The sequence below is a fragment of the Siphateles boraxobius genome, unplaced genomic scaffold, assembly GCF_051911475.1.
Source record: "Siphateles boraxobius isolate OS27281-9 unplaced genomic scaffold, OSU_SipBor_1 25, whole genome shotgun sequence".
Classification (NCBI taxonomy): domain Eukaryota; kingdom Metazoa; phylum Chordata; class Actinopteri; order Cypriniformes; family Leuciscidae; genus Siphateles; species Siphateles boraxobius.
Window position 1 is genome coordinate 1,954,486 of NW_027508866.1, and position 27,398 is coordinate 1,981,883.

The 27,398-nt window shown below is 38.6% G+C and overlaps 1 protein-coding gene across 4 annotated transcripts in view; it reads right to left on the minus strand.

Moving 5' to 3' along the window:
• Nucleotides 1–1,011: 1,011 nt before the first annotated feature.
• The window catches only part of LOC143749634 (zinc finger protein 521), a 106,208-nt gene continuing 79,821 nt past the window's right edge, over nt 1,012–27,398 (minus strand). For all 4 annotated transcript variants that reach the window (XM_077242055.1, XM_077242054.1, XM_077242052.1 and 1 more), the window contains 3 exons: nt 15,886–16,017; nt 8,615–8,730; nt 1,012–2,048 (listed from right to left, as the gene is read on the minus strand). In XM_077242055.1, the coding sequence (XP_077098170.1) occupies nt 2,019–2,048; nt 8,615–8,730; nt 15,886–16,017 (278 nt within the window). In that variant the 3' untranslated portion in view covers nt 1,012–2,018. The remainder of the gene's footprint in view (nt 2,049–8,614; nt 8,731–15,885; nt 16,018–27,398) is intronic.

Sequence of the window (27,398 nt, forward strand, 5' to 3'; positions counted from 1 at the left end):
GGTGCAGGTAAGAAGCAGGGGGGTTTTGGCAGAAGAGACAAGTACTTTTCTAAAGAAGCAACAGGACAAAGTGGGTTCCCGGTTTGTTGGAACATGAAGGCACGTCTGCTCTCCTAATTTATCTCTTGTGTTTTTTTGTTTCTTCATTAAAGCTCATTCACAGACAGCAACATAGTGTCGGCCCAGATCCGACCCACATCGGGCACACGTGGTTTCCACACGGCCGAGATGTGGCACTATATATTGCTGTCTGGGTTATGACATACTTGAGACCATTACCGCTAGTTGAAATGCAGAATCAGTCTTGCACAAGTTCTCGGTTCACCCGCTTCATCTACTTCTGAAATGTAACTGCACGTCAAACCAGACTTTGTTTACAAGTCCTTCAGGTGTGTTGTGATTAAGTGCATCAGACAGTTTAATGGTGCTGAAATCTTTAGCAGAAATCGGTGTGTGATTCCCCATTTTATCACGGCCCTCTCTTCTCATTGTCTTTACGAGTCCACTAAAAACATTAAACACCAGGACAAACTCAAAGGTGGATCATTCAGATATCTGTTCAGACCCTGCACGTAACGCAACATTACTGCTGAAGTGCGTCGAGTTCCGTCTTGGTGATTTGTTCAAAATCTATGCTGCAACCCTTTTCATCACACCAGTCACCGTGGGGTTACTGCACGGTGTTTTTTTCATTTTTCTCGAATGTATCAATATTATATTCCAGCACTGAAGCATAATGGTTCATTCTTTCAGAAGTCTCTCCACATTGTTCCTCAAAACACTCATCTTCTGTCATGCCACCAACTAACCGTTTTAAAAAATGCATTAAAAGCCAATCACAGAAATTCAGGCATTATTTTTCCCAGCCCTAGTCTCCCTAATGTTGGCAACAGGGTTGTATTTATATCACAGGATTATATTTCTTTCATTCCATATGATTATGTTTGGAAAAAGAATATATACAAACAAGCACATAGAACACAATAATAAAACATCTTCTGAAAAGCACGGTACATCCATATCTTCATACAATTTTAATGTTTTCATCACATGAGAACACAAAAAGGTCCAACAAAATCGGACCCCAGTTAATATTTTTTATATCTTTTTTTAATTGACATGTCATGACACATAATAAAATGTCCAGCTGCCACTTATCAAGTGTGTAGTCAGCTCAAAACAAGAACATCCATTAAAGTATGGAGTGTTGCAAAAGTGCATGTCAATTTCATTTGATGTAAAACTGGTATATACTGTACATATTAGACACAGCATTGATACAGTAAGAGCAGGGCAATACACATCAGTCAGCCGTTGACATGCTCCTGACAGCATTTGTGTAGCCCATGCCAATGAGACACAGAGACAACAGAGAATAAGTTCCTTTCTTATAGAAAGAACAATTTCCAGATACATCCAGACTTTAGCAAGCAGTAAACATTAATAACATAAATATACAAGTCATAAGTCAACATGGATGGACAGCAGTTTCTCTAACTCTGAGTGATGTCCTCGGGATCAAGAGAAGATCATTAGGAATGGAATACTGCTGCTTGTGTCTTGTTCTGATTTTGCATATATTTAACATATTATTCTTTATATTTTATGTCATTTAAAAATGTGACATTTAAGTATGGTGTTCTCATCACATGAGGCGTGTGGCATCAGACATAGGTAGGCTGGGCTAGTGATGAAGGCTCAGTTTTTTCCTGTCTTGGTTTCTCCTCATATTAGCGGAATCTGGTTGACGATTTGTTTCCTTTGTAGTGTTCAAAGACGCAATTTTTTTAACAATAAAAATCAAGACTCTTTACAAGAAAAGGCAAAACATGAAAGTTTACTTACAAATAGGGTTGGTTGGATATTACACACTGAAAATCAAACACCTACCCTCAGTCTTCATTTTCTTAATAATTGTTTTGTTTGACTGACAAAAAGTTGAGTGCAACGCAAAAAGAAATATCCATATATTTATTGGTCACGGTGGGGTCTTGATTCTCCATCAGGCAGTTCTGTTGTTAGCTGCTGTGCAGACTCAGACTGTGGTTCTGAAAAAGAAAACATAATGAGTTAATAAACATTGTAATCGATTCTCAAAGCATCCTAAAGCATTCTGCACAGATGAGAATGTTTCCACACTGGGTTTGTATGAACATATTTCAACACATTGATTCTGCACAATTATGTTTTGATTTTGAAAAATACAAGATTGCTTTAGATTGCTCTTTTTTGACAAAATGAAAATATCTCCAAAAGTGATTCTGAAATTGACAGAAGGCAGAACCAAGAAATACAACTGTTGTATTGCTTTTGTTTTTACATGTGTTCGAACATTATTAAAATGTGACAAATCTACAGTGGTTTAATCAAAGTGCCTGACCTTGACCAGAGTATATTTCTCTGACCTCTAGCAGCAGAACAGAGACAATGAGTCGGGAACACCTGAAGGCAATATCCTTCATCAAGGAAGGGAGCTTATGTAACAGCAAAAGCCTCAGGAGATTAGCAGGACATCACTGGAATTCATTTTCTGACTCTCACAAAGCAGCATTATGTGGACACTCTTCTCTCCCTCCCAGTGTTACAGACAACTATGATGGTAAATACTGACCCAGACAGCAACATATGTGGATTCCACGCATACCAAATGTGGGTCGGATCTGGGCCGACACTATGTTGCTGTCTGGGTGACCCAGATGGGACTTTCGCTGGTTGGTGTGATCCAGCGTTTTTGAGTGATTCCATCCATATTCAGACAGCCCACTTAAAACAATGCTGGTTGTTTCTTTGGTCAACCCAACAGGTCCAGGTCGGCGAGAAGGTGGTCATTAACAAACTCCGTCACATTACTGCTCTGGGCCCAGCAGAAAGCAATAGGGATGAAAAATTCCTCAAACTCGGGCTGGCTGTTTGAAGCAGTGGAGCTGGCAGAGACAATGCACACTAAAGATGCTGTGAAGAGGATCCAAATCTTCCCAAATAAGAAAATGTCTGAATCCGAAATCGCCCCCTATACCCTCAACTAGGGCATTATTTGAGGGGACAACTATTTCTAGTGTTGTCCGAAACTATAGTGGACGTTATTGAGTACACTTATTCAATCCCACATTGCACCGCAATAACGAGTGTACAACCGGTGTATGCTCAACGGCTGTCCGAATTCACTCACTCGTTTTCATTCACCTCTTCAAGTGAACAGTATTAGTGGACTAAAGTAGTGTATTTGGTTTTAGATGGCGATTTCGGATTCAGCTAATGTCAGAGAGGCAACAGCCCATCAGAGCATTAGGCATGGGTATTAGGGAAGTTAAGCAGCATAGCGTCCTTGTGCCCAGACAGCAATATAGTGTCTGCCCAGATCCGGCCCACATCTGGGCTGTGTGGAATCCACGTGTACCACCAGATGTGGGCCGAATCTGGGCCGACACTATGTGGCTGTCTGGGCACAAGGACGCTATACTGCTCTACTTCCATAATACCCATGCCTGGATGGCCATCGTACACCCCATCAAATCCCCAAACACTCTGTCACTGGAAAGCCAACAAAATTGACAGAGCATCATGAGCACAGAGCACCAGTCCAGACTCATTCCCTTCCTGAATGCCAAGAAGTGCCCTAATTTTCCATTGCATCCACTGCTAACCCCACCAGATACCCTGAGGCAGTTCCTGTCTGCAAACCCAATTTACAAAATATCACCAGAGAGGCGTTTCTTTTCTTTACCAGAGTAGGGATTCCAATTAGAAAGTAAAAAGGAATCTAAGCCATCTGGTCAGCAAATTCAGAAAAGTGTTCTTCGAGATCCCCAGTCAGACTCTGTATGTAAGCTGATGAGGGCGGTTATAAGACAGCGGCTCAGTTGGGTTTTCGGACAGACTACTGAGGAAATGAGCAGAATAATGCAACTAGAGGCCATCGAAGGGTCCCGGAGGCCTTTGTTCAGCTTCATCATCATGTTCTCAAAATTCAACACCTCCGCCTGGGTCTTTAATGACTAACTAAAAGTGCTCTCGAACATTGACGTGCTGTGAGAAGCCAGCCCTAAGAACAAACCAGGATATGAATGCGAGGGGAATTCAGTTTTTTTTAACACCAAGACTACCATTATAAAGTGAAACACCAAGCTAACAGTAATGCAGATGGTATCTCTTAGATGTTCCACAATGGGTCAGATTTGGTTAGTAAAAATTACTCCCTCTTACCTATCCATTTATCCTTTCATCTTCTGGCACTCTTTCCTGCCGCAGCGACTAATGGTGCAGATTTATCATGGTGAAATACCGTACAGTCTGATCCGATAACACTGTAACCTTGATAACTTGTGCTAATTTTGTCACAATTTCATTAGGCCACCTAGCAATCGTTAGGCACTATTACAATCATTTTGTACAGGCTACGAAGAACTACTACATATAAAGTAATTTAGAAGCAAATGTCCAAAGCGACTAACAGAACATTTAGGGCACACAAATTCAATTTGTTACGTGCAATTTGTTATTTTAGCAATTTTCTGGTCAGCTATAATGACTGTGCCACAGTAGGGACATTCAGGTCTGGCAAACTTGATGACACACTGGGAAAGGCTAAAGATGTCAACTTTGATATATTCTGTGTGAGGAGAGGAAAGGAGCTCACAGGAGTAGATGAAAACCTCTCTGGGAGGTGATTAGGCTTGGAGTTGGTGAGCCGACAGTTTCTGTCTGTAGCTTGTGAACGCTTCACAATGTTGTGACGAACACACTTAGGTTCTCTCTTACACCCCAGACAGCAACATAGTGTCGGCCCAGATCCAGCCCACACTTGTACACAAGGATTCCACATGCACCAGATGTGGGCCGGATCTGGTCCGACACCATGTTGCGACACGTCTGTGACATGAGCACCTGAAATTGAAATCACCATTTGATGCCCTGGGGAGACAACATAGTACCCCGCTTGGCAGTTGATGCCCTCTCAGTGCCCCTTTTATTGCCTCCCTAAACAGGTCAGATGGATGGGAGCTGGGATAAATTTGTTACATAAGGGACACTGGTATCACTTACCCAAGATCTGTTTGAAAGTAATGTAAATTATGCTTTTCTGTGACACATTACAGTAGATTGTGAGTTGTTTCATAACGTTTATGTCATAAAATGTTAAATAATGAACAGCAGTGCAGTGTATGTTTCCTGGAAATAATAACTTTTTCTCCCCTTTCTTTTCAACTAGTTTTCTAATTCCTCTATCCCACAATAAAGATGAATACATCAGCGCATGAATACTACTTCATCATTGCCTTTTTGACCGGTGAGGTGACACAATTTGTTATAAATGTTCCCAATCTTAATTAATACTAGCTGATGAAAGCTGCATATACAATAACTATAAATGGGCTACAATTTGTGCTGGTACAATTCAATGCTGGTTTAGATGCGCTTTACTAAGTCCCACTGCAAGAGATATTACAGTTTGAGCAAGAATCATTCTCCTCAATAATGCCATCAGGACAATGATTCTTATAAACAGCTTGAAATGAAACATTTTCACAACAGCGTGCATCTTGACAATGCTGAAGCAAAGTATCTTTTAATTCGCATTAGTAAAATTGCTTGTAAAAAGTTCACAGGAAGTTTACAGGAAGCAGAAGTGTGTCAGAGATCAAAAGTGTTTGTTTGGATTGAGCGTGTCCCAGTGGTGATGAGCAGAGAATGAGCTCGCTGATGGGCTGCATTGAGGGTTTGTCACCGTCTCAAGACGATGTGTTTGCATACACACATCAGACCCAGCCAGAGGCGGGAACAAACACACCGCAAACTCTCACAGGACGCCGGAGTTCGTTGCTGTCTGTATCTGATCAACCTGCATCCATGTGTGTCACTCATGGGTAATATCGGAGCTTTCATTACACTTTTGTGCACAAATAATTTAGAAACATCCGAGCAATCTTAAAACTGAACTCTAAAGCTTTTTTTTTTCCTTGTTGTGCTTCACTGTGAACTGTAAGATAGAAATTCAGAGTTGATGTCAAAAGTCTGTGTGATAGGAAACTATGGTTAGAAAACTAGGTTAGTTGTTTAGTCAACTGTGCATGTTGATGATAAAAAACATATTCAGGGAAACAGGTTTTTAATTTTGTTTCTGTCATGAATTAGTCGGAGGATCGGCTCCATTAATTGGTTTGGGAATTCAGTAAACAATTGCTCCTTAGTATTTCAGTGCAAATACCTGTAAATTACTCATTAACCACTTGCTATCCAGTTTAACCAATCACTGATTGGACTAAAATACATTGTCATATTTACATCTTCTCAGTGCAAACACAATGCCTTTCTATGTAAACTAATAGATTTTGCACTATCAATCAATCAATCAATCAATCAATCAATCAATCAATCAATCAATCAATCAATCAATCAATCAATCAATCAATGCCTTCGCAATTAATGCTGTTATATTACCTCTCCTGCATAGGGGCTGATAGCCTAAACAGAATAAAAATAAATGTAATTTCTTTGGATGTGCCACCAGGAAGCAGACCATAATTTAACATATTTAACATTTCCTTTTCAATCATGGCAACTATAACTCATAAAATGCTGATGAAATTGTAGAGTATGTGCAAGTAAAGGGTCCAATCATGAGACATACCTAATTTTGTAAGCAAATATTTCCATATCAGCAGATATAAACTTAATCCTACTGACCAGCAAAACCATTCAAATTGCTATAGTTGACCTTGAAACATGCAACCATGGAATCGAAAGAGGCTCAGGACTTTAGGCCAAACTGTTGGAAAATTATAAACACATGCATTAAATCTGACAAATAAGTTACATTCATATTTGTATTTAGGTGTGTGTGTGTGTGTGTGTGTGTGTGTGTGTGTGTGTGTGTGTGTGTGTGTGTGTGTGTGTGTGTGTGTGTGTGTGTGTGTGTGTGTGTGTTATTGTGTGAATAAGAGTGTAAAGGTGAGGTGTTTGCTGCTTTAAGAGCTGAATAGATTGTGTTTTTCCCATTGTGCTCCTGGCAGGTTAGTGGTGATGTAGGATTCCTCGCTGAGCCTAAGGAGCTTGGTAGTGGAAAGAATGTCTGACACGGCCCTTCAACTTCAGCTATACACAAATAAATAAAACATCACTGTATCCATCCATCCTGATGACCTCTGACCTCTCCGACTGAGCTGAGACGACTGTTGTGTCAAGAACTCAGAAAACTAGAGCCCACATAAAACAAACTTCACATTCAGAAGGACAGAAAAATAGGTACAATTCTGACAGCAGTAAACCGACAAATAAAACCTTTTGTTTGAACTCATACTTCTGTTTATGTAAGTTCTCCATAATCTCTTGACACATCAGAAACCTGTTACAGGGTAGCAGTCTATCTTAAGATGACCAGATTACTGAGATGAAAACCATGCTTAATATATTAGTGAAATTTCCGAAGATGGAAGCAATTTAGGCTTGTAAATGTGATGGTATGATACATTATTTTTTAAGTCTGTCGTTTTCACAGGAAGATATAAAAATTATGAGGTCAAAAAATAAATTAAACATGCATGGATGAATTGTTCACAGTAAGATTACACCTTCTTACAGTGTAATTACACAAGTATATAGTAATATTAGTTAATGTGTGTTTAATATTAGTTTAGGTTTGGTCTGGTTTAGTGTTAGTTGCTTGTTACATCAATGCACACAATGCCCAACGCGTATAGACAACATTGAAATTGCACATGTATGAGATCATATAAAATGTTTTATATTAATAACAAGCAATATCTAGTATATTTCCCAGGAGAGCTCCAGCCACTAAAAAAGGCACCGTCCCAGGAAAGGCTAGCTTCCCTCCTTATGTCTGGATAACTTGTCCCGTTTATTTATCAATGAAATGTCTTATTGTCAACCAAGAGATTTCACTAGAGCTGTTTTTTATTCATCACAACAATAAAGTTATGAATCCTCTCATGAGAGATCCACAGCTCAGACCGAACTCTCAGAGAGGCGTTTTATTGCCATGGGGTCCCACGAACCTCAGAGTCTAAACCAACAACTAACATGGTGTACATTCTCTTGTTTTAACTAACTGTGGAAGGCAAAGGAGGCCACAAAACCAGTTTTCCATCTTATATAGATAATGAAACTATACATGCGATTTTTTAGAAGTGTGTACATTACAAACACAAGCATTAGTTCATTAGCTAATAAAGTAATTCAAGTCAAAGTCACAAGCAGAGAAAATAAGCGGAGGTCTATAATGTCTGGATCATACAGTTGCTCAATGGCACTTGCTTATAGTGAGCTCAATTCTGCCGTCAGTTTTTTGAGCCAATCATCTGAGCTGAAAATGCTATATTACGGTAAAAATGATGCCATGACGGTGTTGCTTTGGTTTTTTTGTTTCTGCTCACGTTTCACTGGCTGATATGACTTGGGTATTGGGCGTTATACTGACATCTACTGACATGGATCATGCAAAGTTTATTGGTTAATGATGCCATTGCATTAGCATCCTGTTTACAACCATATTTCTTTCTCATGATTTATTTATACTACGCAGAAAAGGGGGTGTGGTAGAGGATGGTCATGTGAGCGTCATCGGTGCCTGTGAGCTTTGCTCTCCAGATCATCTCACCTGAAGCTCGGTTTGGAAGAAGAACTTCAGCGGGCACTGTGAGCAGTCGTAGATCTTGTCCTCCTGCCCGTGTGCGGTGAAGATGTGCTGCTGCAGTTTACATGCCTGCACGAACACTGCAACGGGACACAACACGTGTGTTAACTGCAAATCTTTCCAGAAACACTGTCAGTTATGCATTTTAAAACCCTTTGCTGTAAAGGCTTATGCTTAATTTCTTAAAATTAGAAAAATACATATTGTGCCTATATAAAAGCTTGGGGTCGGTAAGATTTTTAAAAGTATCTTCTGCTCACCAAAGATGCATTTATTTACTGTGTACATACATGTTTTTACATTGTACTTATATTTTAAAAATACCTGCATGTTATTACAGCTGTAATAAATGTATGTAATTACATTTGTAATTACACTGTTTACCCTTCCCTTACACATTAACCTACCCTTAAACCGACCCATACCACACACACCTGACCCTAACCTTACCCGTATCACACACACCTGACCCTAACCTTACTCGTATCACACACACCTGACCCTAACCTTACCCGTATCACACACACCTGACCCTAACCTTACCCATATCACACACACCTGACCCTAACCTTACCCGTATCACACACACCTGACCCTAACCTTACCCGTATCACACACAAATGACCCTAACCTTACTCGTATCACACACACCTGACCCTTACCTTACCCGTATCACACACACCTGACCCTAACCTTACCCGTATAACACACCTGACCCTAACCTTACCCGTATCACACACACCTGACCCTAACTTTACTCGTATCACACACACCTGACCCTAACCATACCCGTATCACACACAACTGACCCTAACCATACCCGTATCACACACACCTGACCCTAACCTTACCCGTATCACACACACCTGACCCTAACTTTACTCGTATCACACACACCTGACCCTAACCTTACCCGTATCACACACACCTGACCCTAACCTTACCCGTATCACACACACCTGACCCTAACCTTACTCGTATCACACACACCTGACCCTAACCTTACCCGTATCACACACACCTGACCCTAACCGTACCCGTATCACACACACTTGACCCTAACCTTACCCCTATCACACACACCTGACCCTAACCTTACCCGTATCACACACACCTGACCCTAACCTTACCCATATCACACACACCTGACCCTAAGCTTACCCATATCACACACACCTGACCCTAACCTTACCCATATCACACACACCTGACCCTAACCTTACCCGTATCACACACACCTGACCCTAACCTTACCCGTATCACACACACCTGACCCTAACCTTACCCGTATCACACACACCTGACCCTGATCTTACCCGTATCACACACACCTGACCCTAACCTTACTCGTATCACACACACCTGACCCTAACCTTACTCGTATCACACACACCTGACCCTAACCTTACCCGTATCACACCTCAATAGCAGCACAAGTTTTTTACAAAACAACGTGAACACAATAAGTACATTGTACATATTTTTCAATTTAAGTAAATCATACTTAAAGGCACTTAAAATAAAGTGGGACCGACACGGTCATTTCATGTTTCAAATAATATTTTTTTCTCTAAATAAATAAATTTTGAAGCTGATATGTGTCGAGAAAAGTGCAGATTTAAACACGTCAGGTCAAAACCCAACGCCGCCTGTCTTACTCTCCACGGGTTTTCTTTTATACTTTTGTCTGGCTCAATCAGGCAGTGGTGGGCGGAGTTAGTGTAAATCACCTCTGCCAACAAAGCAGGCTATTGGCAATTACATTTTTGTGGAAACTATGCTATTTTTTTTGGTTGTTTTTAGGATTCTTTGATAAATGTAAAGTTTAAAAGAACAGCATTTAAGTGAAACAGAATTTTTGTAACAGTGTATAAGTCTTCACTGTCACTGTCCTTGATTTTAATAAAACTTTTCAGAAAAAGTATTGACCCCAAACTTCTGAATAGTACTGTATATGCAAGAACAAAACTAAAAGTGTCAATGATTTATTCCTTTTAGAGTTGACTTGGAGCAGATAGTGTAGAAAACTGTCCAGCATATTTAAACAATGTCAGTACTGTTTATAAAACATCCCATGATGCACCTCATGAAGTTGGTTGAGAGAATGAACAGAGCGAGAACCGATGGAAACTAGACGAAGGGTTTCAACTTTGAAGAATCACAAATTCGTTAATTTGTTTATTAAAAATGTTAATAAACATTTGTGATTGCTGCATAATTCTGTTACTTCCATTTGTGTTATTTCTTTACAATCATTCAAAAATGTGGAAATAGTTAAAATAAAGAATGAGTAGGGGTTTATTTCGACTAGACCTGTACAAAACAATAAAACTACCTTTTCAGTAGCCAAAGCGAATATTTTTGAATATTATAAAGTTGGTAGGAATGTAGACACTTAGGCCCTGTTTACAGCTGGTATTAAGATGTGTTTTGGTCGATCGGATCACAAGTGGACGACACTAAATACAGGTGTAAACGGAGTCTAAATTGTTTTGTCCACTGTCGACCACTTCTAGAGGAAGTTGAAAACGCATTCGACCGGATTGCTTTCGTAGTGTAAACGCTCATGTGATCGATGTGTTCAAACAGCCACTAAAGAGCGTCTTCTCTCCGTCTACTGACCGAATGCGTAATATTATGAGAAGAGCTCTAGCCAAACGGGATTTAAACTTTGTCGGCTGGAGACCCAAGTTTGGTTTGAAGATGAAAAACGTAACAGGCACAATGTTCTCTCTCCATTCCTGATTTCTAACACACACTCACAGCGTTCGGCTGGTCTTGTGTCTGTCAGAGCAGAAACTGAAGCGACAGCTCTCCGTGTGTTTTTCTGTCGTCTCCGGGCCATTCATATGTGATTTGCTTAGTTACATATGTAAATTATTTGGTCCATAAGATCAAAAGATTTGAAAAATTCCATACATTACACCTCAAAGAAATCAGGATAGAAGTGGTTGAAAGTGGACAAAAGAGACGGATTGAAACACCAGGTGTAAAATGCCTTAATGTCTATTTAAGTGAATCAGACCTGGAATTAATTTTCTCCTGTTTTTCTCTCTTTTTCCCCCCCATAAAATGACTTGGTTCAAATGAGGAAAGACACATGTGCTGTTTTCCTAGCACAAATCTTACGGTTTGGCAGCATATGAAAGAAGTATTGTCACAACTAAGTGAATCAAGATGTTAGGAAACCCAAATGTTTCCAGTCCTTCGCATCAAGGGAGAACCGATTCCACCTGCGTCAAAACACTCTGCAAATATAGCGCGGCTTTGGTTTCCCGTCCGTGATTTGGCTGGCTCTGGGTAATGGTCAATCCGGTGCTTTGAATCATAGTGAACAGTGAGGAATAATGTTGTGCTTTATTTAGAGCCACTTTAGGGACACGCTGCAAAATAAACAAGCGCAGGAACGGCAGTCCCTTCTACGTGCAAAAACACTGTCTCTATTAGTCAACAGTGCTAATTATGTTGACAAAATTAATATTCATGCAGACTCTTTATTTATGTGTAGCCTGATTTCAGTCACATCCAATCTTTGAAATGGCACTTAAAACACATAGTGCCTTTAATTAAGCCATAGAGCTGCTGAATGAGAGTGTGTTTGAGTGTGCGAGTATGCAGTTATTCTCACAGGACTACTTCAAACATGCTGTTTGTTTTTAGAGACCCATATGTTTAAGGGTGGCTAGTCGTGTCTCTGAGGTAAAGAGTGAGTTCTGGTCTTCATTTGAATTTCTTACAAGGGATAAACAACTTTTTCCTTCATGCCACTGCACTGGATTTTGGATTTAGACCCAAATTTGCTTTATTAGGGTCAATGAGAACCTGTGCTTTCTAATTCAACTTACTCAGGGAACATGATCTGGACGTGCATCTGTGGGTAAAACATCCCAAACACTAGCACAAATGAGTGATCATCAAGAACTATTTATAGAGGAAAAAGATGGATGTGATATGTTTCTAACCATGTGGAGAAAGGTTACTGGCAAAACAGTAGAGTACAATTTCCATTATCGGTGGCACTTTACAATAAGATTTTATTTGTAAGGTAGGGATAATGTACATCCAGCCGGTTGTTATCTCACACTAAAGGGGGTTTATTTAGAGAGAACAACCGGCTGGATGTACATTATCCCGCTTATTACATGGCTACTTGCCACATAAGTAAATAATTAGACACGAAATATTGACTTGAGTTGAAATATTTTAATAGGTCTTTAAACGCAAAGCTTCCGCAGAGAGAGCAGTTGCAGTTCAAACTAGATGGACATTCAAGAGATACGGTATACAGTATACAGTCATACTACTTATTACACAGCATTTTGCCACATAAATAATTATGAAGATAAGAGATATTGATTTGAGATGTTTGTTATCATATAATCCAACAGTTTACAAAATCAAAAGTGTTGCAAAATGGCAGCATCTGTGTTTGAATGAAACAAGAGAGAGTGAGTCCACGACATGGGATGGCATAATAAAATAACTGTATACAAAATATTGCTTTGACTGAGTTTTAATACTTTATTAGCTCATCAAAAGTAAAACTTCCATGAAGAAAAAACTTTCCTAGAAAGAGCATAGCGTTTGTTGACTTCAGTAAGAGGGATGAGTCTGTGTTTCTGTTTTTAGCGGTTGTTATCGGGGGAATATCAAGTATTCCACAAAAATGACTATTTTCGACCCTCATTCTGACCCTCTGTCTGAAACAATCCGTTTTTAAGGTTTGTCAGTAAACGGTCACTGTTATGATTGTCTAATTTAATTGCGTAGGAAACAGTATCATGAGACTTTCATATGAATTGACTCGGTATTAAGAAACTGATAAATTATTTGGTAAAAAGTAAGGTTCAATAATAATAATAATAAATTGGTCTAATTTGAGCATATTTTACTTTTAAAATGTTGTTATTTTGTATCATTTGTATTAAACGTGTTTTCAGCCACATTCCTCTGGAAAAACAATGTACAAGACAATTAACTATAACTAAAAGTGATTTATTTATTTGTATTAATGGGCCTACATTTACGAAGCCAAGCAGCATCATTGTGTACACAATTGAATGTAAAACTGGAATGTTTTGTTGTGTAAAGTGAGACAAAAGCTCATAAGTGGCACGCCGAGTGTTTGTTCTGCGCTCAGCTTCCTCCAGGGTAAATGGAGCTACTTTCAGCTGCGGGCTGCCTGACTTCACATAGCTGTCAAACCGTCCCGTGAGAGCGACACTTCTGACATCTCTCCGCTGCCTCTGGATGGCTCCTCAACTCCTCTTTTACCTCCTTCCCCCTCTCTCCTCTCTCATCCTCCCTCGCTTTGCATTATCACGCAGCGCCTGTCCTTCCCCATCCGCATTCCTTCATTTCTGCTTCCACTCTCTCCGTCGACAGTCCCGAAACAAACCAGTTCTATTAAAACTAGTCATGTTGAAATAATGAAATAAAAATGTATATAATTCCAGATTTTCCACTGGTGAATTGAAATCCTATTACGTGATTATTATTTGTCCCTGTAGAGGCCAGACAGTACCAGTGAAATTGGTGAGTATAAATGTTTTATCTGGAGTCTGAGACTGTTTTCACACTAGATTTGATTGTGTCAACAGTAGCTGCGTTTCCATTAAAGATTTGCACAAAACATTTCTGATATTTTCTAAATGTCGATAAAAAACTATTGCGAAATAACGGCGTTTCCATTAACCAATGTTATGCGATTAAAACAATTTTTTTCCTCTTGCGATAATCATTCCAAAAATCATGGCAACGCACGTTGGTAGGTTTACGTATATACCAGCAACTAGCCCTTATTTTTAATGAAAGGAGACGTAGGGCGTGTTTTCAAGCATTAATGGCAAGGAAAGAGGCTCATATGAGGTGTTTCTGGTGTTTCTCCCTCATATCTGCTTCAAGCTCTTGATAAATTGTGGTATTTCTTTGTTGTGTAGAATCCAGCATTCCTGTAATACTTTTGTCTTTTAGGAGTTTAATAATGAAATCTCGTCTTCTGTACAAACATACGGCGCCATCTTTAAAGAATGAGCGACTGTTCGTACGTCATGTTACCTGCAAATGTTTCCATTGCTGTTTTGCGAAATATCCCTTTTTCAAATTGCTTGAAAATCCACCTTATGCGAGCGTAAAAACCTTATTTTCAAACCATATTTTCAATTTGCATTTTGGCAATTTGAAGGGTGATGGACAACTGAGAGTGCTAGCAGCGGCTGTTCACCACTGTAGATAAATAACCATGCAGAAGGAGATATTTACACAGAACCATGCTGGCATCTATCTGCTCCATTATTCTGTGAATGTTGAGAGTTGCAAGAGATGCGAATAATATGATCCGATTGCTGAAGGCCTCTTCTTTAGTGGCGAGGTGAGTGAAGAAGCTACGTCATCAATTGCAGTTCACCTCCGCATTTGAGGCTGGATTGCTTTCATACCAATTTCAAACCAAACTGAAGTCCGCATAAACCGAACCTCAGAAAAACTGTTGTCAAGTTTTTTTTTAATCATTTTCCAAAAGTTTCATCCACACTGAAATGTCGGAAAACGGCAAATTCACCTTACAGAGCATGCGTAAAATCTCATGAAAGCTCAGTGGGATGATACAGACGGAACAGACATAATAAAGTTACCATGCAATTCTTCTGACTGGATCATTTTATTTAGCAAAATATCTCACTAATCACTGATGCGTCCAGGTCGCACTCACTCACCATTATATGTTTGGTCTAAAACACAACTGCTCTCATGTTTTACCGCAGGACAGCAAATGCGAGTAAATTTTCTATCATCTTTGCAAGAAGAAAAATATTTGTTCCTAAACTAAAATGTATTAGGGTGGACAAGGCCTCAATCTCGTGTTTGACATGATTTCTGCAGTGCAGATGCTGTCCTCACCGAGTTGCTTTCTTTCCACTCTCTCTCTCTCTTTCTCTCTCTGCTGCATGATCAATATGAGTGCGGAAGGAGATCTGGGACCTGTCTGTCAGGCGCCAACTCGAAATAAAGCCAAATTGAAAAAAAAAGAGAAAAACCGTGTAGATCAAGTCAATAAGAATGAGAGAACCAGGGAAAGAGAGAGGAAGACAAATGAAGCTTGTTACTGTGGTGGCAGAAGTGTGGTTGTATAAGATGCAGCTGAAGGTTTTAAGTTATATGCTTGATGTACCTCCCATTCAGGGTTTTGACTTTAATCTGCTCTGACATATAGACACACACAAATATAAAAAAAGTACCTGTAAAGCAGACAGGACACTTGAACGTGCCGCCCATCCCCTCAAAGCTGTGCTCGATGAGGTGACACTGCAGTTTTGCTGGAGAGTCGAAGGTTTGACTGCATAGTTTACATTCATGAATGAGACCTTCCTCTGGGAAAAGACAGAAAAACACAAATACAACCTGTGTTACTGGAAATGTCAGATTAAATGATTTATTTTAAGCATTCTTACAAGATTCTTATGTAGTGAATCATGTTATTTTTTTGCACAGAAACACAAGGTCAAGAACATGAGACACTGAAGCCATCAGATGCTCGTTACTTCAATATCCATGTGTGTTATCTTTAATTTAACAAGAGTTCATGGCAATCTGATTTCTAATTTACAAAGATTTGAAACAAAGACTTGCATGGGCAGAGTAAAAGTAGAAAACATTTTTTTTATTACATAAATGTATGGTACATGTTATGTTCTACCAAATACTTTTTATCAATTGATTTCTTAACATACAATAGCTCAAATAATAAATAAATGAATAAATAAGACAACTCTCATGAGTTGTTGCAATAAACGCATGATGCTGGAGATTTAATAATAATAATAATATATCCAACAAGGAACACGTGATAGAAACTCAGGAAATATAAAACACAACCACGTTAAACTTAGACGACACCGAACGAAGAACTGTGAGAACTGAAGGCTGAAATACACAGGGAGTAATCAACAGAAACTGAAGCAGGTGCGTAACAACCAACGAAACTAACAAGAGAAACAGACGGACGGAAAAATAAACTTATGAACCGTTTGCATGTCACCTTTTTCAGCTAAAAACAGAAAAAATTTCATGTGTTTTGACCGTTCATTTACACAACGTGTTCAAAGCGTTTCAAAGTGCAAGTTTTTGAAAACATTAGTTATTGTCTCCATGTAAACAACAAAAACACGAATCTGTGAAAACGGTGACATCATGCGCATGCGTATTACATGTTCAGTCTATAGGAGCGTGTTTCTTTACAAAGTGACATCGCCATCTACTGGCCTGGCAGCAAATACAGCGTTTTTGGTCATTTTTGTGGATCTGTGTGAAAGGGGATCGTTCTGACAACGTTGTCATCTGTACTTTTCAAAACATGCAAAGGGAAAACTTTTCAGTTTTTAGTAGCCAACATTGTTGTTATGTAAACGTACCCTAAAACACAAACAAACTGAACATATACCTTACAACAACATATACCACCATAAAAAATGGCTCAAATAAATGCACCTTTTCCTCTTGAATTAAATTAATATTTGTTGATGAACCCCAAGAAACTATAGTAAACCATTATTATGTCTTCTATACGATATTGCTCCTAAAACTAAAACAAATGATTATGAACAGATTAAAAATATACATTTTTTTTCAGACATACATTTCATTTCATTTAAATTTATATATATTCTTTAATTGTGTCAATTTAGAAACATTCCACTACTTCACTAGTTTCATCACGACCTAATAAAGCAGTATTCAAGTATTTCAAATCAACAATAGGATATGGATCAGCTCACAATAACAAGCAAACATTTTATTTTAATAAATAAAAAGTATAAATAAAAAGTACGTGTTTTTAAGTCAGTATGTAGTATTGTTTGTCAAGGGAACATAAGCTAAAAAGTCAGCGAAATAATATGAAGGAAATGTTATTTTTCACATGTATTTTACCCATGTTTTAAATTGCGCATTGAATTGTGTTGTGTTTTAGGGGACATTTACGCATTATTTTCAAATAAAAATGGAAAACCGTTTTGGCCATTGATTTACATGACAACAGTGTTTTGGGGGCCTGAAAACACAAACCTTTGAAAACGGGTTTCAAAGTGTTGGTTTTTGAAAACGATACAGTTATCGTCTTACAATGTAAAAAACAAAAACACAAATCGGTGAAAACGGTGACGTCATACGCATGTGTATCACGTGTTCAGTCTATAGGCGCGTAGCGGTTCTTTACAAAGTGACATCGCCATCTACTGGCCTAGCATGAATAATACCGCGTTTTTAGTTGTTGTCGTGCAAATGTACCCTTAGTGTTGAAGGAAATATATGTAAATAGAAAAGGTACTGGTAGTTTTCTACACATTTTATCACTGCAATTAAAAAACAAGCATCTACAAATCAAAGCATTTTAAGCTGTGTTAAATGTGCCATTAAGTATTGCATGTGTGTATATAGTGGAGTTGCTTTTCTGAAGGATATCATAGGTGGCCTGAACTTGAAGGTCTGTGTGGGCAGATGTGACTCCCGGGGAACGTGCCTCATGGGAACATCTGCTGCCCGCCGAACCCCTAGAGGAGTCGTTAGCACAGGTGGCCACAGATGGCATTCAGCACAGCGTCAACTGTGACAGGATCCTCAAACACCACGACAGCAGTCTACACACAACTACCAGTTCATTTTACATCTGTGTTTGCAGCTTCACAATGCTAGGGCGTTCTGGGTGATTGTCAGGGCATTGCTAGGTGATTGTTACATTGTCTGCATGGCTTTTGACCTTTCCAAGTCAATTGTGCCCACCTCCAAGTCTTGATATTCTGGTCTCTATGTCAGTGTAACTCTATTTGCTTTTATTGCCCATTATATATTCCACCAGGCAAAAATGCAAGTCTGATCCCTTAGAAAAGTCTGAACAAGAGGAGGATCTTTACATCAGATGCACTTCTGAATAGATGAATATGATGCTTTGACGTACTCTTGGTTGCTGGTGATAACCAGTGGATCTTACTAGCTACACCACAGATAGGAGGAAGAACACAATACTTTATAGGGGCTTTCACACGAGTAGTGTGTATACCAGGGTGGTTCCCTTAGAATTAATGGTTCCCTGGTTTTCCTGGTTGCATTCGCACCGCCAGTAGGAACTCTGAAGTGACTGTGATAATCTGTATTTACACAGCTTTTTTTAAAATGGAGGGTGCTGGTGTTTTGCGTACGTTCGGCAAATCAGTGTACACTAACGTCACTGGTAGTTCCTATAGTGCTGGTTTAGACCCGACTCTGAAGTAGGAGCTAAATTAGTTCCTCCAAAAGGAGTCCCTAAAACTAAAATCGTTCCTAGTTCCTGCGGTGCGAATACGCCAAAATCCTGGTACTTCGCCAATATTTCTAGGAACTACGAAAAGGTTCCTCCGGTGCGAAAGCCCCTAATGTTTGGAATGAGTATGATTTCTTATGTTGTAAAAAGAAGATTCTTATGTTCACAAAAATCGGCATTTATTTGATCTAAATGACTTGATCATGAATATCGAATCATTCAAAAAACTGTAATCAAGCAAGCAAACTAAAAATTAATCAATCAAATAACTGTTTTCTACTGTGGTATATTTTAAAATGTAACATTTCCTGTGATGGCAAAGCTCCATTTTAAGCAGAAAAAAAAGATTGCTGAACAAATTTTGAAGAGCCGTATTTATTTGAAATATAAATAATTCTGTCACAGCGGATTGTGAGATTGCCTGATCTGCAACGGAAACATGTGAAGCTGCAACTATACGGCAGCAGACACTGACCTGAGAACAGCTCACTAGGGGGAGTCGTGCATCTATTCATACATAATGAGCCAAATTAACAGTGATTAAAGCCCTGGGAATTGAACACTGACTCCTCCTCCTGTGTGTGTGTGTGTGTGTGTGTAAGATTTCCCTGATGAGTTCAGCAGCTCATGTGGGACTGCCATGTCTTTATTCATTTAACGCGGAAAATAATGTAGGAGGACGTTATAAGGGAAATGTATCAAATCAAACGTTTATGATTAATGATGGTTTTGAGCTGTAGATTCACAGATTGGCAAACACACACAGACACGTTTATATACTCGCTGTAGCGTTTCTGCATGTGACCTGCGTGCAAATCTGACAGCTCGTGTCTAATGAAGACAAAGGGAGAAAAACATCTTTAGTTGCATTTACATGTTCATTTTTCCAGGAGATCATTATTAATTTATTAATGTGATTCACTGCCATATTAAAATCAGGACTGGCTTCAGAAAAAAACAAGGATGCTTCTCAAATTATTTTAGGTTATTAAAGGTTATTCTCAAATTATTATAGGAAGGGGCGAATGAAGGATTTCAATATTAGGGGGGAGCCCTCAATGAGGGTACGATTAAAAAAACTACAAAATGTAATATAGTGTTTGTATACATGAACAATACAGTAGGTTCTACACTGCCTATCAAGTCAATCCCTGAATATGTAATTAATGTCTAATCATTTAAAATAACGAGCTAATATTCATTAAGAATACAGACATTACAACTTTATACTGTAATTGTCTAAATTGGCAATATGTGGGTAAAAAATATTTATATTAGTGCTAGGCAACGATTAATCGTGATTAATCACATCCAAAATAAAAGTTTGTTTACATAATATATGTATGTGTATCTTTGATTGGTTTCTGTATATAATGTAATAACAACAGAGGATTGTCGACTGTTGAACAAGTTGACTGTTTAGTCATTGGCTTAAGTTACTGATACATAAACAACAATAAACAGTTTTGTGGCAAAAAATGTCTGTCTTCACATTACTGTCGGGTAAATAGAGATGCGTGGATGGGCCATTTCTTCTATTTCTCCGCAACCGCATCACAAAACTCATCATCAGTCCGCCATCCATCCGCACCAGTGTTTTTTGACCAATTTTCAAAGCCGCACCCGTCCGCCTTCCGCTGATTGTTTTACGGTCTATGGGCGATGCAAGGCGCTGCTGACGCGAGCCGCGAGGCTAGAAAGCTCTTGCCTGTTCCAGAAAGGATACAGATGTACTTTTCGGATGTAGGTAACAATATTTAACGATGTATGTATTTTTTTCATCTGATTGGTTCAACTGCCACTCACACGAATTTAGAGTCCACGGCTGTAACCGCCAACCGCGCATCTCTATCGGGTAAATGCATTTCATTAAACTCTGTTTGAAAAGCCTGCGTTGAATTGTGACTGGCTTACCAAAGAATCCACAGTAAAGAGGAACCGAACAAACAAAATAATGCTATACTGAGACATTCAAACAGCCACTTTCCCAACATTAGCATCCTTATGAAGTTCTGAAACTTACAGACTGATTTTACAGCACAATGATCTCTTGCCACATTCATGGAAAAAATTGATTTCTCAATCCATGACAGGTCATTTTGACCACGAATACACACTTTTGTTTTTATGGATTCGAGGACTTTTGTTTAAAAAAGTCTTGTTGTTTTGTTATAAAAAAAAAGTGGTTGAAATTTAAAAATGTAACAAATCCTTCCCTCGCGCCTCAATTTGATCCCCTTAGGAATGAATGTAATGCGAAGAATGCTTCAGTACACATAGAAAAACCTCAAAATGCTCAAAAGTCTAACTTAAAGCAACATTATGTCATTTTTGGGGTTTTTGCTCTCGGGGTCCCCCTACAGTTGGGAAACAATATTGTCTTCTACTACTGTTGTGAAATCTGTCATGGTTACACCAGGGGATACACGTGTGCATTTGTTGACAAGCCGATACCGTCTTGAGTTCTCGCGAGTTCTCACGTCTTGGGCAGACTGACAGCGTTGCGTGTGAAATGTCTTCATCCCAGGTACATTGGCATATATTTCAGCATGTCATATGAATATAATTGACCCTGCGCTAAACCCCGGCCTCCCTAGTTACTGTTGCTACGCCTGTCAAGCTTTTGCGCCTGGCACGTCTATTACAGTGTGTATGCACCGGTGTCAGACATTCCCAATGAGATAATTAGTAATTTTTGGCGAACATGTGAAATATCTGAGAGAGCAAGACAAAAGGGACTGCAGTGTGCATTCGAGGGATATATCCACGACATAATATGCAACCGATTAGCGAATAATTTCATAAAAATTTAAGCTAAAGCCTATATAGTCCCAGCTCAAGCACCAGCCGTCTCATACGCTGACCATTCAAATGGGAAACACACAAATTAAGGAACAGCTATGTTTGTGCACAGCAGAGTAAGTGAAATGTGCAAATAATCTAATAATTATAAATCAAACAGTTTATCCATACATTTTGTGGAATAACACTAACACCGGGAGAGCCGCGATCGGATTGGATTAAAGTGATTCAGTCAGGGGTAGTAACTTAGGCCGTCGATTAACAAAATGCTGAAATATATTTTAAAGTATGTCAGTGAGCCTCCGTCTTGTCTTTAATCGTCTTATTTTACGTTAAAATATATGCCATATGAACAAAGAACCGTCATTATTTCCAACTTCCAAGCAATATGTGTTTTTGTTAATCCTGTGGACATGTAGTTGTGAATGTAGTTCTCCACACTGCTGATCCACGCACATCATTTCTCCCATTGGCTTTTAGATTTTCAGGAAGGAAAAAAATTCCACTCCCCGTCCAAACATTTAGGATACCGGGTATAAGATTAGCACAATCCATACGCACAACGCTTTGGCATGTTTCGCTCGCTCGAAAGCTTGCCAGACCTCCCGCGCCTAGTTACGGTTGCTAAGACACCATTGGCCAGTGGCGGTTTTCGGGCGTGGCTTAGTGAAGGGTCAATTTCATGGGTTTTATTTTTTTTTCAAACGCCAAAAGATCGCGTAGCTCACGTTTACAAGCCAGCGTCATTATAGTAGCCTATTGGCTACTGTTTTACATAACGGATATGCTAATTCAATTCAATGTTTGTGTGGTAGGTAATAGCCATATATTGTCAATATTATAATATCAAGCTACCATAGATGAATCTGCAAATTTGAAAATCGATTTGCATTATAGCCTGAGGCAAGACACTTTCACCAGAAAAATAAATAAACAAACATGACTACCAGCCTGCAGACATTAGGATAGTTATCCTGAAAGATTATGTATTATAACCATCGTAAACTAGCATGAATAGTGTAGCTACCAGATTGATAATTCGCTACTCTACTAGCATTACTTGATTCATGAAGATAAATGGAGGACCAGATAGATTCGGTAACATGTCCAGCCATGTTATTCAGCCTTTTACATTTTGCGCGGTAGTCAGCTCCCTGATTTATTTAAAATATATAGATGACTGACTGCTCCACTTGTGACAGGGTGCATGTTACTGAAAGAACGAGCATAGAGAGAGAGAGCCGGTCGCGCGCGCGCACACTCTCACCGTCTTCAAACTGTCTTGCTCTCCCTCCAATATTGATCCTCGTTTGGCCTTTTAATTTGTCACTCTCCCTTTTTCTTTCTTAGTCTCCTCTGACAAAAGCTTTGCCTTCTTCCTTTTAGCTTTTTGCTTCGGCCATGACAACAACATGGGTATCAAACGCTAGTTGGGCTCTCACGTCAGAATTTGAGGAAGTGTGGGGGAAGTGACGTATGCCGTAAAGCAGTCGAATTTTGTAGTTTTTTTAGTGCTTGGGTTCATACCCAAAACCGAAGTTACGTAATGCCAGTAAAATCGATACAGACACTGTCAGGCTACGGCAGACGTGCCATCCAACCTATTGTAAGTCGATGTACCATCTCTCATGTCTTGGAAATATATTATGAAGGTTGAAAAACTACATAGTGCTGCTTTAAAATGCTAAAACTTACCAAAATATTATTTTATAATGTCTACATGTGTATCTGAGTGCATAATGAAGAGAAACTGACTTTAGGACCCAGAGGAACAGCTCATTTGCTCCAGATAGAGCTATAAGGCCATCTAGTGGCAAGAGTCATGAAATATCATGTTATATTATTATATTATATTATTAGGTCGGGAAAGACACCCAATGAAAGATATTTTGAGCTGAATTAAAAGGGTTATGAATCAAATTGTGAGTTATTTTGAATTTAAGTTGAAAGAATGTGAGGAATGTGCTTAAATTGTATTTATTATTTATTGATCAAATCTAGTAATTTAAAGGTAAATAGAAAAAATATTATCAAATTAAAATAAAAAAAGCTTTCTGGACAAAAAAAAAAAGTATAATTTGTGTGCTTCGGGTCCCACGAGGAAAAGATATTTTATAAAGTGCGAGAGCAGGATGAGGGTTAAAATGCATTTCTCACTCAGCAGTGTGTTTGTGGCCAATGTGACGGGTTGTAAGTCTTACAAAATGTAAGACTTGATTTGAACAAATCTTTATCCTTGTCATTAAAACATTAAGCAGATATACCTGAAGTCAAGCATTAGCATAATTTCAGCGCACACACGTTTCATTTTAATACCTCTCAGCAACAGCATTTTCCACGCTCTTTCTTTCCTCGTCTCGCAGCGTCTCTCCGTCAGTGTGTCGGACGCCCCGTGAGCCGCTCGCACCAGGAGAGAGGATGTTCATTAGCTCAGCTAAATCAGAATTAGTCCCTTCATTCTGACGGGCTGAACTTTATTAGACGGCCCTTCACAATCCAGCAGGGAGACGTGATGAATCAACGCGGGACGATATCTTGCCTCACACAGCAGATTCACACTTCCTCCACACCACCCTTCCTCGCTCTCTATTCTTACATTTTCATTGAGATCAAGAATAAATTGCTGAAAAAATGAGAAGCGAGACATTTGGATATAATTACGGAGCGAGCGAAGGACAGATGCCTGTGGAACCGACATCAGTCCTGCATCAAACATGGTCAATAAAAGCCATTCTGACTCTTGGGACAAAAGCGTAAGCGTTTGAAGAGATCTGGATGTTTCAGTGCCAATCTATAAAGGATTTAAATGATATCTCTTCTACATGTGAACCATACAGCAGATTTGCTTCGGCTCGTGCGCTCCTGTAGCCGCCCCACTGATGCCTGTTGCCATAGTTTCACAATTCAAAAGAGGCAAGAGCTCCAATCAGATAAAGAACAGGACACAATTAGCAAACAAATCAGATTGTTGTGCAGCATGCCAAATGAATGAGACGGCACGGAGGAGTAGGTCCTGTGAGATTACACGCCGGATATATCAAACCGCTCGCGTCGGATCCTGTCCTGCTATAGAACAACCAGCGAGATACAGAGATCTGAAGCAGCCATGTATGACAATTATTATATGCCACAATGTGATACATCCTGGATGACTGGTTATTTCTTGTGCATGGCGTATGCATTTAAATGAGTAAAAACAGAAGTTGTTCACCATTTTCTGTACACGTTTCAACAAAACAATTACACGAATGATGCTTTTCTTCATTTGTAAATGAAGACCACTTATAAATGTAATAGCCCAAAGACAATTTCTCCCTGCTTATACTACTACTATACTACTCATACTAGTTCACTGATTTATCAATTGTTGAATATGTGATGAAGTGGAATGTAGTCAGAGATGTGGCCACAGATGCTTACCTTATTCAAAGAGGCACAGATAGTAAACAACATTATATGTTAGACAAATTATCCAGTAAATAAATGAAGTGATGTTGTAATGGAAATATTTAATATTACAGGACAGTGTTCTGTATGGGATTCCAAACCTGACAAAATAATAAATAAATACATAAATATGTAAAGAAATGTAAAAACAAAAATACATAAATATATACATATATGTAAATATACAAAAAAATGTTAAAAACAAAAATAAATGAGTATTTATACTTTTATTTTCTTATTTATTATTGTATTTTTTCACTTTTTTCATTTATTTATTTCTACATTTATTTACACATTTATTTATTTCTACATTTTTTTATTTCCATGTTTATTTATTTCTACATTTGTTTTATTTCCACATTTATTTATTTTACATGTCTTTGTCCATATGGTAATGAGTGGGCGTGCTTTACCTCAGACATTATTTCATAGAATGGCACTTTACTGCATAAACAGCACCTTACATTACATAATCCCTATCTGCTAACTGTGCTGTCTTTTATAATATGTTGTTGAAAATTGTGGCGTCTTTTAAATTGTGTTGTATCATATTCAATTTCAATGTTTAGCTGTGTTACTTTGTACTGTGATGACCTGACGGAGGACTACAGATGTAAAGTAGCCTTTGGGCTAATTCTGGTGTATTTACATTGCTGAATAGCTAAGATGTCCAATAATATGCACTGTCCCTTTAAAAAAAATAAAAAAAAAAATAAAAAAATTTGAGTATGTATTGCATGTATTTTGGGTGATCATACATACTATTTCTCCTGGACATGGCCGTAAAACATCGTCCAGTTTGGATTTCTAAAATATCTTGGCACACATGAAAAGAAATCACATCTTAAACAGATCTAATAACAGATCATTTTGACACAGAAGCACAAATGATCAGAAGCACACGTGAAATGATCAACTATTAATCCTGTTAAATGTAAATGTGCTGGATGGAGCTTGTGTTTAATGTCGATGAGCCTTGCTCACCATCAGAATGCGGAGAGAAACCGGCGCACATTTCACTCAAGTCTACGCAAGCGCTTTGAAACGTGACGGCAAATACACTTCACATTCGCATTTCCTAATTTTGCATACACAACGTGTGGCATTTTAAATGCTTGAAAATATAACGCATTTCAAAGATGCGGCTCTTATACACTGATTGATCACACCTCTTATGCTAAATCATCAACTGGAATTATTCAGGATTAAAACAAACAAAAGGTGCTCTTGAAAACGCAGTTACATCTCATCTCACGGCAAAACAACAATCGGAAACAAACTTTTGCATTAAGGGGTGATATCTCTCCCTTAAATTGATTTCCAGGGGTGTTTTTTCTAACCTTTTTAAAAGTATGTTTCATCATGTGTCATGTCATTCTTGCATTTAATCAATAAATTCAATTACAATAATAAGGCACTATAAGGCTGTTTCCAGTCCAATAAAATCAGTAATATCAATATTACGTATATTTTAGGTATTTTAGCATTAGGTATGTTTACACAGACTGTTTTAGATGTCATTGTAAAGTGCGCTGGTTCCTTTCCGCGTTCTGAGCTGCTGTGCAAGTCTCATCGGCAGTAAATGTGAGCTCTTATCAGCTCCATCCCGAGCATTTACATTAAATGTGATTAATAGTGAACATAGGCATAATTTGTGGGTGGGACAGATGGGGCATGTCCCCAACACTTTTAAAAACATCTCATGGATGCGCATAACTAATTCAAAGAAAACATCTCCAATTAAGTAGCAGAGCAATAAAGGAATAGTTCACCCAAAAATTAAAATCCTGTCATCATTTACTCTTCCTCAAGTTGCTCCAAACCTGTATGAGTTTCTTTCTTCTGTTGAACACAAAGCGATATTGGTAAACAAACAGTTGATGACTATTGACTTCCATAGTATAGGGGAAAAAAATACTATGGATGTCAATGGGGTCCAACAACCAATATTCCTTAAAATATCTTCTTTTGAGTTCAGCAGAAGACTTTTAACATTTCTGTAAGTATAAAAGACATATTTACTACACGGAAAACATAAATGGAATAGAGTAACATCTAAAAATGGGCATCTTTTGTGTATAATGGCTTGCCAATATTGTCTATGTAGTTCATTCGGAAATCACGAACATATTCAAATCGTGACGCTGAACAAAAATTTGAAAAATGACAGGAAAATACATCCTTATGCTGTTTCCTTAATAGAGCTAA